At 46.1% G+C, this 20,006-nt stretch overlaps 1 protein-coding gene across 5 annotated transcripts in view; it reads right to left on the bottom strand.

Moving 5' to 3' along the window:
* LOC149352649 (ribonuclease 3-like) overlaps nucleotides 1-20,006 on the bottom strand; it is a 136,183-nt gene that overhangs the window by 84,420 nt on the left and 31,757 nt on the right. For all 5 annotated transcript variants that reach the window (XM_089581849.1, XM_089581850.1, XM_089581851.1 and 2 more), the window contains 6 exons: nucleotides 18,090-18,225; nucleotides 14,116-14,272; nucleotides 12,303-12,439; nucleotides 9,429-9,596; nucleotides 3,001-3,307; nucleotides 961-1,097 (listed from right to left, as the gene is read on the bottom strand). In XM_089581849.1, the coding sequence (XP_089437975.1) occupies nucleotides 961-1,097; nucleotides 3,001-3,307; nucleotides 9,429-9,596; nucleotides 12,303-12,439; nucleotides 14,116-14,272; nucleotides 18,090-18,225 (1,042 nt within the window). The remainder of the gene's footprint in view (nucleotides 1-960; nucleotides 1,098-3,000; nucleotides 3,308-9,428; nucleotides 9,597-12,302; nucleotides 12,440-14,115; nucleotides 14,273-18,089; nucleotides 18,226-20,006) is intronic.

Raw genomic sequence — 20,006 nt, 5'->3', positions numbered from 1 at the left:
TTGGCAAGTATAAGGCATGGGCGCACTTCAGTAGTGAAATACCAGACCTTACAACAAATGAGTCTAATGCAAATGTGAAATCAGTACAAATTACGTTTGTTGGCCACAAAGGAAGTCTTTGAAGAATACATTTTATGGATAAAAGCAATGCATACACACAGCTATGCTAACATGCTAAAGCATAAGCAGGAGCATGTGGCACACAAACATTTACATTTGTGAACTTCTGGTACCTGGATGAGCAGTCATAAGCAGTCATAGCAAGGATCCAGAAAGTGCATCCATCCAAATTGAATGTTTTTTTTTTGGTCTCAAGAAACACAAATGTTTACCAGCTTCTTCATGCTCTCCTACTGTAACTTTTTACCTTAAAAACCAAAGGCTAACTAAAAAGCCAAGATTCTGGAACAGCTGTAAAGATCCAGCAAGAGGAGAGGGTTGATGAGAACAGCCTCAAGTAAAAGGGCTCTCAAAGAGCATTCCATTCATGGCAGACTAGCTGGGACAGTTGCATTAGTGACCCATGATCCATGGCTTTGGCATTCAGCTGCTGATCCCAAGGTGGCAGGTTCAATCCCAGCTGTGGCAAGCATATTTCAATGCAGGTGAAAAACAAGAACAGCCATGTGCTGTGCGATGTCAGAGTTCATTAAAGAATCCCAGGTGGTCTAAATTAATCTGGAGCCCTCCACTATGGCATCCCTCATAGACCTTAGGCCACTTCGAGACATTATACCCCACAATCCAAAACAATCCAGTTGCACTAGCTGTCAAGTGGGCATGCTTTGAAGGGGATAGCAGCAAATGAAGAACTAAGTCATTCAGGCAATTGTTTGCAGGCAGTTACAAGGTTTTCAATCTCGTCTCACAAAGCTGTCTTGTTAAAGCATTTCAGAATAATATCTGCACTGCACCACTGATACAGGCCCTATTTAAAAAAGCCACAGGAGGAAGCGATACCTGGTCAGCATAAGCTTGCCACTTGCTTTGGGATGTCTTGTAAAGGCGAGGCAGATCTGCAGCCGAAACTAGGGGCACATTGTTGGTCAGCAGGTACTGCAGCACTACATTCAGTGACAGCAACTCCTTGCCATTATCTACAGGGTGCACAGGAAGAGAGACAGGCAGTCATAGTCACTGGCTTTATTTATAAGGTAAACCTCCAATGGCCCCAAAAAGACGAAGCACATGTTGCACCGGTACGAAAAGGACACTCATATTGACAGTTTCACTTCTACCCTCCCTGCCCTCTCCCTTATTAATGTTTTTCTGTCGTTAAAAGAATATTTAGACATTAATTTTAATTTTCCAATGGTTAAAAAAAAATGAAGAGGAGCGTACTGATACCAAAATGCAGTTGACAGTTTGCTGTGTAACCACTACCACACTCCAGCATTCCATATAAATTACAGAAACTTATTATCTAGTGGTATATGCATTCAGCTATATCATAATACGTATGACAACAAAATTCATGAAACATACAGAGAGAATGTGCAGCAGTGCAAGGCCTTCTATATCATCATCATCAGCCTGGCTACGCCCACTGCAGGGCAAAGGCCTCTCCCATGTCTCTCCAATTAACCCTGTCCTTCGCCAGTTACAGCCACCGTATTCCCGCAAATTTCTTAATCTCATCCACCCATCTAACTTTCTGTCGCCCCCTGCTACGCTTGCCTTCTCTTGGAATCCACTCCATTACGCTCAGAGACCAGCGGTTATCTTGCCTTCGCATTACATGCCCTGCCCAAGCCCATTTATTCCTCTTGATTTCGACTAGAATGTCATTAACCCGCGTTTGTTCCCTCACCCACTCCGCCCGCTTCCGATCTCTTAACGTCACACCTATCATTTTTCTTTCCGCAGCTTGCTGCGTTGTCCTTAACTTAAGCTGAATCTTTTTTGTTAGCTTCCATGTTTCTGCCCCATAGGTGAGTACCGGTAAGATACAGCTGTTGTATACTTTTCTCTTGAGGGATATTGGTAAACTGCCATTCATAATCAGGGAGAACCTGCCAAATTCACTCCACCCCATTCTTATTCTTCTAGTTATTTCCCTCTAATGATCAGCTGTCACTACCTGCCCTAAATAGACAAATTCTCTTTACTACTTCCAGCGCTGTGCCGTCAATTGCAAACTGCTGTTCTCTTGCTAGACTGTTGAATATTACTTTGGTTTTCTGCATGTTAATTTTTAGCCCCACCATTCTGCTCTGCCTGTCTAATTCATTGATCATGCTTTGCAGTTCATGTCCTGAGTGACTTAGCAAGACAACGTCATCAACGAATCGCAGATTACTTAGGTATTCTCCATTAACTCTTATCCCCAACTGTTCCCATTTCAGGCCCCGGAATACCTCCTGTAAACAGGCAGAGAATAGCATAGGCGAGATCGTGTCTTCCTGCCGGACACCTTTCTTTATTGGAATTTTACTACTGACTTTATGGAGAACTATGGTAGCTGTGCAATCGTTATAAATACCTTCCAATATTTTCACATAACACTCTTCTACACCCTGATTACGCAACGCCTGCATGACTGCTGAGGTTTCGACTGAGTCGAGAGCACTATTCTTAGCACATTTAGATCACCTAATCTCTGAAGATGCATTGTTGGGCTAGTTTGCACACAATTATTGAGATTACAGTACAAAATGACAAGAACAAAGCAAGATAAGACCCCACAAAGCACTAATGTTTAAGAAATTTGTTCTTTAATAAATAAGGGCCCATCATGCTCAATCACAACATCTGCAAGACTTCAAATGCAGGAAGTGCTGAGTAAGAAATAAACACCTGTTGTAAGTAAAGTTACAGCTTGTACACATGAAAACCAAGCCACAGTTATTATCTACAGCAAGTTAAGTAGGCTGCAAAAATGCACCCACACTCATTGCAACTTCGCTGCTTCCTCAGTCACGTCATACATCTGGCAGACAAATTGAAGGCTCTAGGCTATGCTATATCAATGAGTCTTAATCAGGTACAATGGGTACTCACCTTCCAGTTTTCGTGCAAAACGTGGCATAAAATGGAATCGAGGGCAGCCATCTTTATCTCCATGTGCTTGCCAGTCCAAGTCTAGCATCTCAAGAACCTCAGAGAACAGGTAGCATGTGAAAAGCTCAAGGCCTTCCACAGTAAAGTTCTCAGGCATTTGTTCCTCAATGTAGAGTACAGCATACTCAATGTTGAATCGGATCACACGACACGTTGGCAGCTTAGGCAGTGGCCAGTGCGACAACAGAGAGAAGCCCTCAAACACAAAATCATGTCCATCATGCTTGATAGTGGTAGGGCACTTCATCTGGGGAAGCAAAAGACAGAGGGAAGGCAGGAGTAGGAAGTAAAACATTAGCATTAAGATGAGTGCACAAGCTTGCATATGCCAAAGAAATTATGCACAGAAATGGAATGGAACACCATTACAAAGGGTTTCCTGGAGACTAACTAAAGACTATGGGCAGAATCATGTGCCCATTTACCATGGCTGAACTCATAGCTGCCATTGAAGATATCGAACCCAATAAAACTGTATTTGGCATTGATAGTGTACCTTATGACCTGTGCCATAATCTAGAAGGCCTGGCACTGACTTCCCTCCTGTCTTCAACAAAGTTTGGACATCCAGCAATATGCGGTCAGGATGGAAACATTCCATGGTGCAGAAGGCTACATGCTTGGGCTTGTTGGTTCATGATTCAGGAAAAAAAAATGTAGCACAAAAAAAGACAAGGACTGAGAACTACTGACACACACAGCACTAACTTCCAACAATGATTTATTGCACAAAGGAAGGAGATCTCACTTTTGAAAAATGACTGTGTAGGAGATTGTACTTTTGAAAAAATGACTGTATAAGTAGCCCTTCTGTTACGCTGTTGCCAAGGGGGCTTGTGTATCTGGGTGATATGCTTTGCTAGTGCAGTGCACTGACGGTGCAACTGTGATACGATGGTATAAAAACCACACTTCCTTTGTGCAATAAGCCAGTGTTGTATGTGTGTCTTTCACATTCCTTATCTTTTTTGCACTACATTTTTTCCCTGATTTCGTGGCAGTTCCTACACCAAACCCGATAAATTTCCTACTACCTTCCAAGCACTATGCGTGATCTCACTTATTTCAACCATCTGTAGACTGTATGGAAAACTTATTTCTTGCCACTCAACTCTCAAGGTGGCTCAACCAATATCAGAAATATTTGCCATCCAAAATTGGATTCCGACCAGGCTCTGGATCTAAAAATATCATATGTTACTCGCCTCACAGCCGACTCGTTCATACAGTGCTCACGATTGATATTTCGAAGTACTATGACAACATTCTCCATGCAGCCATTCTCGACATTATCTTCACTGGGCATGCCCTTGCAGCTTTGCCGAGCCATTCATACATTTCTTTCACAATGAAAGTTCACCATCCATGTCAATGGTGCCGTCACGGGCTGCTTCACTTGAAATCCCGGAGTCCTCCAGTTTTAGCTCCAACTCTATTTATTATTGCATTTATACCTCTTATTTATGGCCTCTCCTCCCTGCCTAATGCTCACTGCCTACATAGTAAACATCACTCTACGGTCCATCAACCACTATACACAGGTGCAACAAGACTCCCTACAAACTGCCCTTAATTTTCTTCATGATTTACTTGCTAATGCAGGCCTCTCCCTCAACCTCTCTGAGACCTGTTATGTTCACATGGGCAATAAAAGTGGCCACCATATCTTCAAGGTCACTCCATTCGTACTGACCTTTGGCCACAAACCACTTCCAGAAATGGAACATACCAATGTTTTGGGACTTCACGTTCATATCTCAAGAAAAGGCATGGCTTGGCTGTCCTGTCAGCTGTTCACAAATGTGCAACAACATAATTGGCCTCATCCACCGCACAGCCCACTGCTCTGGCAGTGCCCCCTCGGATACCGCTCAACGTCTAGTTCAGGCCATCTTCCATCTCGGCTCCTTTATACGGCTCAATATCAATGCCTTACCCAAAGACAATGGTCCTCCCTTGAAGCCCTCAACCGTAAAGCCATGTAGGTCGTCACCGGGCTACCTCGAGCAACTCCTATCCCTCTGCTTCAGCGGTATGCTCAGCTAAACACTTTGACAGACTTAATCATCCAATGTGAAACTATCAGAGCATGGAAAGCTTTGCTCCATTGCTTGTTCCAACCTCAACTGCCTCCTTGGGACTACTGACAGCTCACAACAAATAAGCCTACTTGCCACAGTTGACCTCACCTTCATTACCGGCTCCTAGCAAATCACCGAATGGTTGCATTCTTTACACAGATGTACGCCCTAACCCCATCAGGAGGACCTACTGTTTTCGTAAGCCCAATGCATCCTTTAACAGCCACAAAGCCTACTGCACTGACAGCCCATCTCCCCTTGCCTTGGAACTGCAAGCAGTATTAGATGCCACTGAAGCTTTACTTGACGACCCTCCCTATCACAAAGTCCATATCTTTGCCGATTCCCAAGAAGCACCAAAGAATGTAAAGAAAGCCCGTGCTACACTTTGGGTTGCCCAATCCATACATGCTACTTGCCAGTCATACCTGGTGCCTATACTGTGTTCAGGTTAACTCTTTCGCTACCGCGCCATAGGCCATCGTTTGCATACGATCGATTCAAATCGCCCACGCAAAAAAGCTCATTTTGGAGCGTCATGGACGTGCTCCGCCATCTAGTTAGCGAGTTCAACAACTGCTCTTTCGATTGCAGCCTTGGTTTCAGTGTTTCGACATGAGGGGGCGCCGTGAAAAATAAAACCTTGAACAGCCGCAGCAGCATCAGCCGGAGAAAATGGCGTCCGCATCGCCGCGCGCTCCTCAAAAGCGAAAGCTGACACCGAGCACGTCGGCCGGTTTCGGTTTCGTTTTTTGCGATGAAAGCAGCGGTTATTAGTCGGGCAACAACGTACAAACGTCGGATTTCGGTTTCGACAGTGAGACTTCGCCTCGGGCGCCTGGAACGTCAGCGAGTACTTGCATGCAAGTTCTGTTTTCGCTCGGTGTGTGTTTTCTGCGGTGCATACGGTTTGTAATTGATGAGAGTGGTTTATTTTTGTGCTTCAGGGTCTTCACAACGTATGGCGAACACAGTTTGCCAAATGCTCAAGGTCGCGTCGCGTTTTTCAACCAAGACGACAGCTAGGTGTCCATATCGGCACATCGCTGCGGAGCGGCGCTCGGAGATTCGCTCGACCTCTTGACTTTTTTTTATGCTTTTCACGGCGGAAATGATGAAGACCGTGTGCGGAAACACTAATAAGTATGCATGGATGAAGATTTTGAGTAGGCAAACATACGCTCGGCGTGACGGCTCATGGGAAGATGTGAATCTGTTGGCGATGCTGATGTTCATTGGAATCATCATATACATTGGAATCATTGACCTGCCATGACTATATCTCTACTGAAATATTAGAATAATCTATTATGGCCCTCTGCCATCAAAAATCATTTCTCAAAATTGGTTTTTCACTTTTTCTGTTTGTTTTTTTTTTTTTGCACATAACGGACCCAGATGGTTCAGTGGCGGCAGCATCTATTGGCAAGACTTGGAAAGTGTCCTGGCTTTTGAACCACATCGATAAAACTTATTTCATCCATCCTGATGTTTTAGAGCTTGCCTAAAATGCCAAATTTTATCAGCTGGCTTTCAGGGAGCAGCTCATTCAAGAAATCTTCGGGTATGATGAGGGAAAAGAAGTCCACGCCCCCAACCCTCCCATAGAATCCATTCAATACCAACCGAAAAAAATGAAAAGAAGAAGAAACTGCAAGCTCGGCTATCAGAGAACAAGGGAGGAACAAAGATAAAACCTTATGTGAAGCACCTGTCAGTCTACCTCTGCTTCACATCTTCACCCCTGATTGCTCCTCACAGTGGCACCACAGTCATGACCCCTGACTTGGCAGGCCATGGAAAGTGCAGTAATTTTTTCTCATAGCTGAAACTGTGAATAATGACAGCGCCTCTTTGCTGCAAACGCAGCAGCCTCCACAGCTTTCATTTTTGTAGAGTCACACCAAGTGGCACCACAACAGCTCATGTCCAAAAGCAGCACAAAACAACAGGACACTGCTGCTCAATTGCTCGCATGATTCTGGTGCTGACAGCAGACGTGCTACAGAAGTGGGGACTGTGGTTGAGAGTGCCGCCAATGTGAGACTGGCAAGCCAGAGTCAATTTCCAAGAGCCAGGTGTGTGTGTGTGTGTGTGTGTGTGTGTGTGTGTGTGTGTGTGTGTGTGTGTGTGTGTGTGTGTGTGTGTGTGTGTGTGTGTGTGTGTGTGTGTGTGTGTGTGTGTGTGTGTGTGTGTGTGTGTGTGTGTGTGTGTGTGTGTGTGTGTGTGTGTGTGTGCGTGCGTGCGTGCGTGCGTGCGTGCGTGCGTGCGTGCGTGCGTGCGTGCGTGCGTGCGTGCGTGCGTGCGTGCGTGCGTGCGTGCGTGCGTGCGTGCGTGCGTGCGTGCGTGCGTGCGTGCGTGCGTGCGTGCGTGCGTGCGTGCGTGCGTGCGTGCGTGCGTGCGTGCGTGCGTGCGTGCGTGCGTGCGTGCGTGCGTGCGTGCGTGCGTGCGTGCGTGCGTGCGTGCGTGCGTGCGTGCGTGCGTGCGTGCGTGCGTGCGTGCGTGCGTGCGTGCGTGCGTGCGTGCGTGCGTGCGTGCGTGCGTGCGTGCGTGCGTGTGTGTGTGTGTGTGTGTGTGTGTGTGTGTGTGTTTGGTTTGGTTTATGGGGTTTAACGTCCCAAAGCGACTAAGGCTATGAGAGACGCCGTAGTGGAGGGCTCCGGAAATTTCGACCACCTGGGGTTCTTTAACGTGCACTGACATCGCACAGTACACGGGCCTCGAATTTCTCCTCCAAAGAAATTCAACCGCCGCGGCCGGGATCGAACCCACGTCTTTCGGGACAGCAGCCGAGCACCATAGCCACTGAGCCACCGCGGCGGCTCTGTCTGTCTGTCTGTCTGTGTCTGTCTGTCTGTCTGTGTCTGTCTGTCTGTCTGTCTGCCTGTGTCTGTCTGCCTGTGTCTGTCTGTCTGTGTCTGTCTGTCTGTGTCTGTCTGTCTGTGTCTGTCTGTGTCTGTCTGTCTGTGTGTGTGTGTGTGTGTGTGCGTGCGTGCGTGTGTGTGTGCACGTGCGTGCGTGCGGGCGCGTTTTTACGGGAAACGGCACGCAGAAAGAGGCAGGTGCTTCTGACACCCCCACCTTCCCCCCTCTCTCTAACCAGCACATAGTGGAATATGCGGCTATATCTAGTGAAGCAGCGCAACAGCACAGGGCCAAGGGAAGAAGAGGACAAACACAGCGCTGATACGCGGGCTACGGCAGAGACGGTGACAGCTGCTGCCGCACTCGCGTTATCAATGTGATCACGAAATATCTCTCTCTCTTTGAGCAACGGGGGTTTACTGTGATTTTTGGTTAGGCCATTTCAGCAGATTTATTTGTAATTTTGGCTTCCCTTCAGCACAGTCCTTTCGAGTTTTCACAAGAAAACTGGATGTAATGAAAATTTGCAGGTTAAAAAAATTAAGAACTTTTTTCGATTTCGTTATATGCAGGTTTAACTGCCTATCTCTCTCAAATACAAATAGGGGTAAATAAGCAATCTAAAAACAATAAATAACTGCGCAAAAAAGGATGGGACCAAAGAGAAGAAGCACACGGGGCGAGCACAGACTAACAACTGGTTTATTGCACCAACACCTCCTTCCTTCAACAACAAATCTATGTAATCTATGAGATTCCGCTGAGCTGAGATAGGATGTATGTCGGGCAAACAAGCCCCTGCATGAACATTAGATTATTAGAGCATGCGAATTCCCCAGCTGATTCACAGGGGCAGCATCTAGGCAAGGCCTGCAAGCATGACGGCCAAGAATGCACTTCGCTTTTCAGCAGGAATGGTTCTCGAACGCATGAGAGAAAAGAAAGAGCACGAAATTCTTACAGCCTTAGAAATTGCGAGATTAAGGCCTGACAAATGTGTTAGTGAGGTGTCTATATAATTGTGCCACAAGAAGTTGGCATGTCTTGGGTTAAAGAGGCGATTACGATTTTTGTCTTTGTGTGGTTGGTGCACTTGCGCTTTGTTGTTGAAGGAAGGAGGCATTGGTGCAATAAACCAGTTGTTAGTCTGCGCTCGTCCCATGTGCTTCTCCTCTTCGGTTCCGTCCTTTTTGCACAGTTATTTATTGTTCTTAGCAGAGAGAAAGGAAGGAATTTTAATGAGAGGAAAAGGAGGAGAGGTCGGCCAAATGTCGTACCAACTAGCCCCTCACTGCACTGTTCTTGATAAGCAAAGTGATATGGCGAGAGCTCCCAAAGTTAACACCTAGGTAGAATTCTACGATTAGCTTTGACACACTGCACACACAAGCCACAGTAGCAATCATCTGCTGCATTACTTACAGTAAAGTTTGTGCGTGGAGTGACCACAATGCGATAATGATGGAGGCGTTCAATGTTGTTGGAGTTGGATCCACAAGGAGACAGTGGCTCTTCGCCTGGATATATTCCATGCCGAATTCCAGACCGCTGAGCCTTAGGGCTGCATCGGCATAAAGGGCCATCATTCATCTGCAACAAAAAAAGACAAAGGTACTTTGCGTTCTTCACGTGAATTTAAGTAGAAGACCGAGTTCTCAAGTGCACATGGCACCTAGGTTCAACTACAGGAATATCGCTGTTCAACTTTTTCTTGGTTCTACTCTTCTCCAGTTTTTTTTCCATTTTTTGTAAGCACTCCTTACAGACAATGGCCTTTTCAAGGAAACTTTCAGTGGTCACTTGAAACTCATTTTTCTTAACAAAACTTTTACTGCAAAACTCTCCTCTCCATCTGTACTGTTCCCTCCAAATCACACAGTATAGCAGCTCGTTCCTGTGAAAATCAATTATAAAGAGGGCAATTTTCATGACCCCAGTTCAGGCAATTTCTGTGGGTAACATTGCATCTGTGACGTCATTATCTGCACACTGAAACCCATTCAAAAAATGTCGGGCTCGTATTCAGTCATCTCAAATGTGTCAGTCATTAATGAAGCCATAGCTTGCAAAGACTATTTTAGACATTCCATAAGCATAAAAAAGTACTGCCAAATATGTTCCATCATCAATGGTACCATGCAAAGCACCGCCTCCAGCCAGGCAGCCTTTGGTTTCAATTTCCTGTTTTTTGCTGTTTTAGAACTGTTTAGAGCTGCACTTTAAAACATGATGTGTTGCAAAACAGAGAAAAAACTCCACACAACACTATCCAATTATCAAGCGAAAGTATTAAAAAAACCTTAAGGTTTTTTAATATTAAATGGTGGTGGTAGCAATGGTGGCGCAGTGCATCATGAACAGAATGCAGTTATATTATCATGAATAGAAAAATGACAATGAGCATTTGCGAGTGAATAAGGCAGGCAGCAATTCCCATACTATCACATTCACACAAGTCAGTGGGCATGAAGCACACTCGAGACAATGATCGCTGTCCCAAGTTGTGAAGGGCAGGCAGAAGTATACGCAGTGGGAACATTCCCAGAGGCAGGGAATTCAGTCTGCTTCTTCACTCTTCTGCAGCAGTGGCTAGCATGCTATTCACAAACATTCTTAGATGGTTGGGTGTTGAGTTCACTTCTTTGACTGGCCAAAGCAGTAGGTAGCACACTTCAGTAGGCTCAAATATATTGAGTGAGTGGGTTCCTTGAACCAGTGCCATTTTCCTTTAGTTGCTGTAGGCAGCGATGTGGTGGTGGTGCTAACCTGAGCTATGGGAAAAGTGGGAAGAGCAATGACTGGCTGAGAAGGGCTGAGACGGACTTGCCAACTTTCACACGCAGTTGTTAGTTAGTTTATGGGGTTTAACGTCCCAAAGCGACTAAGGCTATGAGAGACGCCGTAGTGGAGGGCTCCGGAAATTTCGACCACCTGGGGTTCTTTAACGTGCACTGACATCGCACAGTACACGGGCCTCTAGAATTTCTCCTCCAAAGAAATTCTAGCCGCCGCGGCCGGGATCGAACCCGCGTCTTTTGGGTCAGCAGCCGAGCACCATAACCGCTGAGCCACCGCGGCGGCTCACACGCAGTTGTGAGTTTTCTGCTGCGTGTAAAGTATATTATTTTGGCTCAGGTGTTCATAACGAGAAAAACTAGTGATTGCGCAAGTTTACTTACTCCTCTCAGAAGGTGTTTCTGAGCCCCTTTTAACTGCATAAAGTAAAAACATGTCGCTATATCAATTTACTGGCAAATGCTGCATGACTATTAGGATCAAGATCCTCCGGAGATCTGGTGCTCGATTGACAGTAATGATGCTTTGGCTGATGGTTTGGAGTGATGTGCGACACGTGCAACCCACGGCTGTCACTGTGACGTGGCGTTCACCAGGCCTGCTTTTCCACACGCTTCACTGTCGAAGGCCTTGCGGAAATCTATTATATGTTCATTTTAATGTGAGGTTATTGAGTGATGGTAAATTGGTAGCAAGGTCACACCGTTTACTGTAAAGAGTGGCTAGATTCAAAGAATTTTCACTTCGGCTTCGATAAGAAACACGCTAGGCTTAGTGACATCAGATGAACGGCATGCTACCACAGCATGTATTCCGCTGGTGCTCAAGCCTGGCGGGCAAAACTTCACTGCAAGGAAACACGCCGCTAGCATGAGTACTCCTAATTCTAGTTTTTTGTGCAACGTAACGTTTTGTCCTTTCTGGTACGTATGCCGAGCGCACAAGGCGAGTTAGCGCTGAAGTGCTGCATGTTTACTGTTCCAGGAAGAGTAAGGCATGTAGAACCATGTGTGCATGTTCGTACTGAGTGTTGCAGGCAGTTATCATCTGCCACCTCCCAGAGTAACCTACTATGTGGGCAAGATTACACACACACGAAGCAATTTTTTTTGGCTCACTTTTTTTTTTCTTACTTAATTACCGGCTGCAAAGTTGGGGGTGCGGCCCTTACACAGGAACGGCCCATAAATGAATATATATGGTATTTTGCCCTTTTACTACACATTCCATAATAATACTGAACACTAAATGTTCATAAGTGAAATTCATGCCCAAATCATTTGGTCACACTTAACACCACGGATTGCAAAGTCGTCTTTACTATCTGCTGTTTTCTAAAAAACGTACCCAAGCATTTGTTTATTTTCAGGAGCTATAACAATAACCACTCCGTTTCACGCATGAAATAGTGAACTAAATACAACGTAACCTCTAGAAACACTTAACAGTCACCACACAACTGAGCTCAAGTGCACGAGTTTCCACAGCACATCCACATACCTCTCCAGGGTCATTGTACCACAGTTCCTGGTGCAAACGGTAAGGGTGCTTCTTTTTGACTTCCAACTCCTCCATGGCATTGTCGTCATCTGACTCAGACTCGTTGCTTGAGGAATCGCTTGTACCGGTACTAGCAACTGCACCAAGAACACAGGTTAGCAGAGATCTCCCTGGTTCTTTATAACTTGCTGCATCAACCCACACCTGCAACACAGTTCTTGCTAAAAGCTTAGCCAGAAATTTCGGCCACCTGGGGTTCTTTAACGTGCACTGGCAGCGCACAGTACACGAGCTTCTAGAATTTCGCCTCCATCGAAATTCGACCGCCGTGGCCGGGATCAAACCTGCTTCTTTTGGTTAGCAGCCGAGCATCATAACCATTGAGCCACCGTGGCGGCCACCTCCGTTTGAGACCACTTATGATGAAAACAGATAAATAAAACCGTGTGATGTGTACAAATGATCCAATTAGATGGCACCTGGTGAGGGTTCAAACAACAGAAAAATCTGCGAAAAGAGGTTACCAGCAGCCAACAGAGCAGCTTCACTCTTTTCTGACACTCAACTTTGGCAACAGTATGACGGCACAGAAAAAATGACAAACGATTTAGCCTGGTTGGGCCCGAATGCTAATTAGGTGCGCTAGCATCCCAGTTTTCACTTCAGTTTCAGTTCGAGGCTCGGTTTTCACGGTCAAGCAGGCTTCAGACAAAGATTGGAAAAATTGGACTTAAGCTCTGCCTTAAGGGTATGACGCAATTATGTTAATGGGTTAATGCCTATATATGCGGAATTGGTCGTTCTCTACTTTACATTAACAGATTCCAGTGAGTCCTCATACCACTACTGGCGCAGTGCAGCGGTTAAGTTAAGTGACCTAGATGGCCCACCTGCCACCTAGGGGGCAGGTGGAGCCAGACAGACAGTGGCTAAATCGCCGAGTCCGGGCTTAAGTGCTAACACACTAAAACTGTGGATGGCAGTTATACTCTTCACCTTTCACATATTGAAAGCAACATACCAGACATTCAGGTGCAAGTGGACTTGAATCCCATCTACTGCATCCACTACAACCCATCCACTGCAAGCGATATATCACTGTCTATGCTGATGCTATCCAAAGGAGACACCGTACTGCATGATAAACGATTTCTGTGCCGCTCCATGCGTGCTTTAATTCCACCGTGTGGATGCAACCTTCTCGGCGGTGTACTGCCGAGAGGACGTAACGCTGCGGAGAATCCAGGTGGGTGCTCCACTGACGCCTGTGGCCAGGGCCTCCTTTATACCACAAACTCCTATTCTGACAGTAAATCATTTCTTGAAAACTTGCCGCAGACTTTGGGTGGCATGTAAGCTACACCTCGGCAGCCACGATTACCACCCTAGCCGACCACCAGACACAAGAATCTGGACCCAGGTGCCTCAATACCGGGCCTCGTTGGCATTTCTAGCCGACAAAGGCCTACATATGTACAGGTGCATTCAAAAGTAAATGGAAGGCAATATTACCAAACAAATTTTATTTTGACATCCTTATTTCATGCATTTTAGAACAGATATATACACCCTAATTGTGATTTTGCCAATTACACAGCGCACCAATAAATCTCGATTATTATGCTTTGGTTTCAACGGAATTCATTTTTTTCAACAAAGCCCCCTTCCATTTACTTTTGACGGTGGGTGTATATATAACTCACTTATGTTGAAGGGCACATTTGAGCATTAACAAAAAAGAGCATGTGCACCTCATCTCCTTACATGCAGAACACATGCTTATAATTAATCAGTACATGAGGAGCTCACTCACTAGGATGTGACTTAGGGTTGCAGAGCCTGCTCTTGCGTGGAGGAGGGTTGTAGGGCTCCTGCTTGCTCTTCACCCGTGCTGCTCGCTCCAACAGATCATGTCTAAACTTGTCCTGCAGGGCACGCAGCTTGGCTGTTCCTGTCACAAGCCCCGAGACCTGCAGCCACCACAACACCACAAGGTTGGCACTGTGTTGATTTGACAGGCAAATAGAGTTTATGGTTTATGGGGGTCCCAAAATGACTCGGGCTATGAGGGACACCGTAGTGGAGGGCTCCGGGGGTTCTTTAATGTGCGCTGACATTTCACAGTACACGGGCCTCTAGCATTTTGCCTCCATCGAAATGCCACAGCCAGTATCGAACCCGCGTCTTTCAGGTCAGTAGCTGAGTACCATAACCACTAAATGCATACGGTCCATCAATGGCAAGCCAGAATCTCCGAGTTTTTTTAATGCTTCGCCTGCTTACGCCACTGCACCTTGTGGAGAAGCTGGCAGAAAGGCTGACTCTCGCCACATTCCTTCGTACACTTTGTGCTGCGTTCCCCTGACACAGCCCTCTCGTATGTCAATGCACCGCCTCTTTTTCTTTTATGTTTCGCCTTTTTTCAATTAGGCACTGCAGGGAAGCCATAATGGCTGGCGAGTGCCGCTACACTCCAGCTCTTCATATCTCATGCCCCCAAGGCTCGCCCCACTCATATGTTTCCACATGTGCAGTTGATCACAAAATGTATTATACAACTAGAATTAGTCGAAATTTTGAATGCAGTAGCCGGGAAATTGTTTTACCCGGGTACGTGTTAACTGGAATATAACTAGCTTATTATTTATTGGGGTCTAACGTCCCAAAGCGACTCAGGCTATGAGGGACGCTGTAGTGAAGGGCTCCGGAAATTTCGCCCACCTGGGGTTCTTTAACGTGCACCGACATCGCACAGTACACAGGCCTCTAGAATTTCGCCTTCATCGAAATTCAGCCGCCTCAGCCGGGATCGAATCTGCATCTTTCGGGCCAGCAGCGGAGCGCCGTAACCTTTTAGCCACCGCGGCGGGTGGAATATAACTAGTGTAACTCCATGTGATATTTTTACTTCCCGCACGACTATAACCGTACAAATTGGGAAACCATATAAACCAGGAACGCATCAACGAGGTTCTACTGTAGTAATAGCAGTAGCAGTAGTAGTAGTAGTAGTAGTAGTAGTAGTAGTAGTAGTAGTAGTAGTAGTAGTAGTAGTAGTACACAACTGGAGGGTGGTTGCCACGGGAACCACTCAAGATGGTGGTTACAGGGGGCAGTTACAGAGGGTGGGGAGGGTGGTTATGGCAAGAGTAGGAATGTGTAACCGGATGGTGGTCACCATGTACACCGCGCACGGGAATCATACGGAGGGTTTTCACAGTGGAAAGAGGACATTATAGCAAAAGCAGAGGAATCTGCGACCAGAGGGTGGCAGCCACCGGTACCGCCGGGAAGGTGGTTGCCGTGGAAGGAGAGTGTTCATTCTGAAACAACACGAAAGACGGAGGCAAAGAACGAGGCAAGACAAACACGGCTCCGTGTCTGTCTTGCCTTGTTCTTTGGTTCCATCTCATGCGCTGTTCCAGTATGAATTCTAACCAACTCACCCAGCTTTTTGCCCTCCAGAGGAGGGTGCAGCGAAAGCAGAGGAATGTGTAACCCGAAGGTGGTTGCCATGGAAGGAGTATGGAAAGAGCTGACGAATGTGTAACCGGAGGGTGGTTACCAGAGCAACCATCCAGAGGGTTGTTACCATGGAAGGAGGAGAGTTTGGCAAGAGTAGAAGAATGTGCGACAGGACGGTGGTTGCCGTGGAAGCAGGAGGGTATAGCGAAAGCAGAGGAATGCGTAACCCGAAGGTGGTTACCGTGAAAGGAGGAGAGTATGAAACGAGGGGAGGAATGCGTAACCAGAGGGTGATTACCAGTGGAACTATCTGGAGGGTAGCTACTATGGAAGCAGCAGGGTATGGCAAGATTAGGAATGTGTAACTACACAGTGGTTACCATGTACACCGTGCATAGGAACCATCTGAAGGGTGCTGACCATGGAAAGAGGAGAGTATGGCAAGAGTGGAGGAATGTGCAACCAGAGACTGGCTGCCACCAGAACCGCCCAGAGGGTGGTTGCCGTGGAAGGAGTAGGGTGCAGCGAAAGCAAAGAAATGCGCAACCCAAAGGTGGCTGCCGTGGTTACTGTGGATGTAGGAGGGTATGGGGGAATAACAATGTGTATCTGATGGCGGTTACCATGTACACAGTGCACAGGAACCATCTGGAGGGTGTTTACCATGGAAGAAGGATAGTATGACAAGAGGGGAGCAATGTGCGACTGGAGCCTGTTTTCCACAAGATCGAACCGTGGGAGGAGGAGAGTATGGAGAGAGTACAATGTGTAACCAGAGGGTGGTTACCACATACACAGTGCATGGGAACCATCCGGAGGGTGGTTACCGCGGAAGGTGTGTATGGAGCAGAGAAATGCGTAGCAGGAGGGTAGTTACCATGGTTTGGTTTGGTTTATTGGGGTTTAACGTCCCGAAGCAACTTAGGCTATGAGGGACGCCGTAGTGAAGGGCTCCGGAAATTTCGACCACCTGGGGTTCTTTAACGTGCACTGACATCGCACAGTACACGGGCCTCTAGAATTTCGCCTTCATCGAAATTCCGCCGCCGCAGCCGGGATCGAACCCGCGTCTTTCGGGTCAGCAGCCGAGCGCCGTAACCACTGAGCCACCGCGGCGGGGCGGTAGTTACCATGGTAAGAGGAGCATATGACAAGAGTAGGAATGTGTAACTAGAGGGTGGTTACCATGTACACTATGCAAGGGAACCATGTGAAGGGTGCTTACTGTGGAAGGAGGAGAGTATGGCAAGAGCGAGGAATGTGCCACTGGAGCCTGTCTGCCATAGGAACCATGGGGGAAGGAGGCTAAAGCAAGAGCCGAGGAATGTGCAACCTAAGCTTATTTGCACAGGAGCCGTGGGAGGAGGAGGGTATGGTGAGAGTGGAGGGATGCGCAACCGGAGGAAGGCTTCTGCAGGGAACCACGCAGATGGTGGTTGCCATAGAAGGAGGAGGGTGTAGAGAGAGCAGAGGAATGCATAACTCAAAGGTGGTTACCATCAAAGGAGGGGAGTATGGCAAGAGTGGAGGAATGCGCAACCAGAGGGTGGCTACCATGGAAGGAGGTGCGAGAGTATGGACTGTGAAATGTGCCGCTCGAAGAGAGACTCAGCGGCGGTGGCAGTGCGCGACTGGAACAGTGAACTGGAGAGGAGTGCTAGTCAAAGAACGAATGTACCTAGTGCACTGCTTCACCTAGTGAGTGAAGTATGCATGTCACTCTCTTATTTCTTTACCTCAATATATCGCAAAACAAATATACTTCAACAGCTGTCACTGAATCTCGTGTTACACAATGGCAACCATCGGGTCAATTTTTTATAGCAAAGATTATTAATGAAGTGTGCTGATAATTTTACTGCACTAAGGAATTGCCATAGGAATGACTGCATAAAAAAGAAGGGACAAGGCTAAGAAAGATTATCTTTATGAGTGATAAGTGTAGAGCAAATGATCGCACACATGAATTTCAAAATTTTGCATCCATTTCAAGATAATCTAGATGAGACCAAGATTAGTCATTCAACTTATTTGTTTTCAGCTTTTTCAAAATTTAAAATTCAGAAATATGATGTGCTGAAACAAACTGCCCGAGATGACAGGTTTACTGTTTTTAAGCTGCTTATACATGTAAGTCCATCATATATAGGCATTCTGATTTAACCACGCTGTTAATAAATCCACATTAGTCATACTAGTATTGCGAAAAACCTGACCCATACACAGAGTCAGGAGTGTTCACAAGTTTTTTCACCCAAAATCTTCCCTGCTGCCAAAGCCTAAAAGGCAGGTTGAGGCGCTGGCCTTGATCATAATGAGCACCTTTTCATCTCGCTGGTAGTACAGTTCAGCAGGACTGCTGCGAATCCAGCGTGCTGACTCTAGAAGATAATCTTCCTCCTCAGCTTCATCTGGCTCGGGCTCCTGGTTAGCAGCCATCTCATCCTCTGACTGCTCACTAACCACAAAGAGAAAGAGAGAGACCATTGTTGAAACAATCAGGCACTTTTAAGCTTCAGAACAACATGCATTGGTAATTGTTTCTGGAGTTGGACCATGTTATCTAATTATTAGTTTTGGTTTCAAATGTTCAGTTGGTAACATCACTGTCTCCACCTATGGCACCTCAACTATACAGACCTTTTAGCTAGTTGCCTTACTGTCCTTTTCATATTCAACAGCTGTACCACTGCGCCACGAGCACTTTCAAATAGCAGCTTTTCAGCTGGCGAGGCTGCATCAAACTTCAATCAGCCATATGACAGCTCAAAGGCCAAAGCTGAATGCCAATTAGACAAACATTCTTACCAAGCACTTCTGGTGCCAACAACACAATTACTGGTTTTATTTCCTTGGAAACAGTGAGACCAAAGGTTCACCTATAACAAGGGGTTGGACTTTTCAGTTTTTATTTCAGAATGCAAGTTTCAGTTTTCTTTAGGCAAATATTATTTTTAATGAATTAAATACTGGCTTTTTTCAGTGATTTAATGTAGCAAATCTGCGTGGTTAAATGTAACTTAAAGTCTATCACAATGTTTTTGTTTCGTTTGGTATACAGGGGTTTAACGTCCCAAAGCGACTAAGGCTATGAGGGACGCTGTAGTGGTGAAGGGCTCCAGAAATTTGGTTTCGTTTGGTTTACAGGGGTTTAACGTCCCAAAGCGACTAAGGCTATGAGGGACGCTGTAGTGAAGGGCTCCAGAAATTTCGACCACCTGGGGTTTTTTAACGTGCACTGAAATTACAGTACACGAGCCTCTAGAATTTTGCCTCCATCTAAATTCGACCGCCGCGGTTCGATCCCGACCGCGGCGGTCAAATTTCGAACGTTGTCATCCTGAACAATTTATTTATCAGCAATTTAACAAACAAATGGCAGTACTTGGAGCTGTGCTTATAGAAGAAATTGCTATCATCATTAAAAGAGTGACTGAAGTTAAATGAGATAGCTGGCGGACAAAAACAGAAGTTAAAATTTACTTCTAAGATCAAGGCTGACATGCTATCATTAGTTTGTCGCTTTGGGTTGAGTGCGAAGGCGCGGCATCATCTGGTCTGCATGTTGATGGCAGCGATCGAACTGCTGCTCAATCATAGAGGTAGCCAGAACATACTTTTTCGTGACGCCCCTGAGCAGTTTCTAGTTGGTGTACTACATGAGGTTGATTACCCTATTTAATGGGAGAGCGGGTCTTGAAGTTATAAACAGAAAGCAAAAATTTTGATTTTTCAATGGCATATTCAGATTAAGTACACTCTGAAGTACCTGCCTACAAAGCTTCAAAATCTCAGTCAACCAATCTCAAGAAATGGATATACTTGACACCTCCGAAGCACCGAAATGGCGACTCTAGAGCCAAATATGACAGCAATCTCAGTCAACCAATCTCAAGAAATGGATATACTTGACGCCTCCGAAGCACCAAAATGGTGACTTGAGAGCAAAATGCGACAGCACTTCACGCCCTTCGCTTCCAACAACCTGGTCCCCAATGGCCGTGATATGAGACTTATTCGAAAGCTGGTGCCTGTCCCTACATACTAGTATTGCTCACTATTGTGAAATCCTCTAGCAACGTTGTTGTTGTTGTTAGTGGCTATTCATTAATAAAAATTACAATGGAAGGAAAAGATGTTTCTAGCTGCGGCATCTGCCATTCGAAACTTGAAGCACCTGAGTTGCAGCTAGCATGAGAAAAACGACAGGGAGAGTAAAGGGAGACAGAAAGAAAGGGG

The sequence above is a fragment of the Amblyomma mixtum genome, chromosome 3, assembly GCF_055824585.1.
Source record: "Amblyomma mixtum isolate Tamu chromosome 3, ASM5582458v1, whole genome shotgun sequence".
Classification (NCBI taxonomy): Eukaryota; Metazoa; Arthropoda; class Arachnida; order Ixodida; family Ixodidae; genus Amblyomma; species Amblyomma mixtum.
Note: the sequence above shows the minus strand (reverse complement) of the source record. Positions and strands in the feature narration are given on the sequence as shown.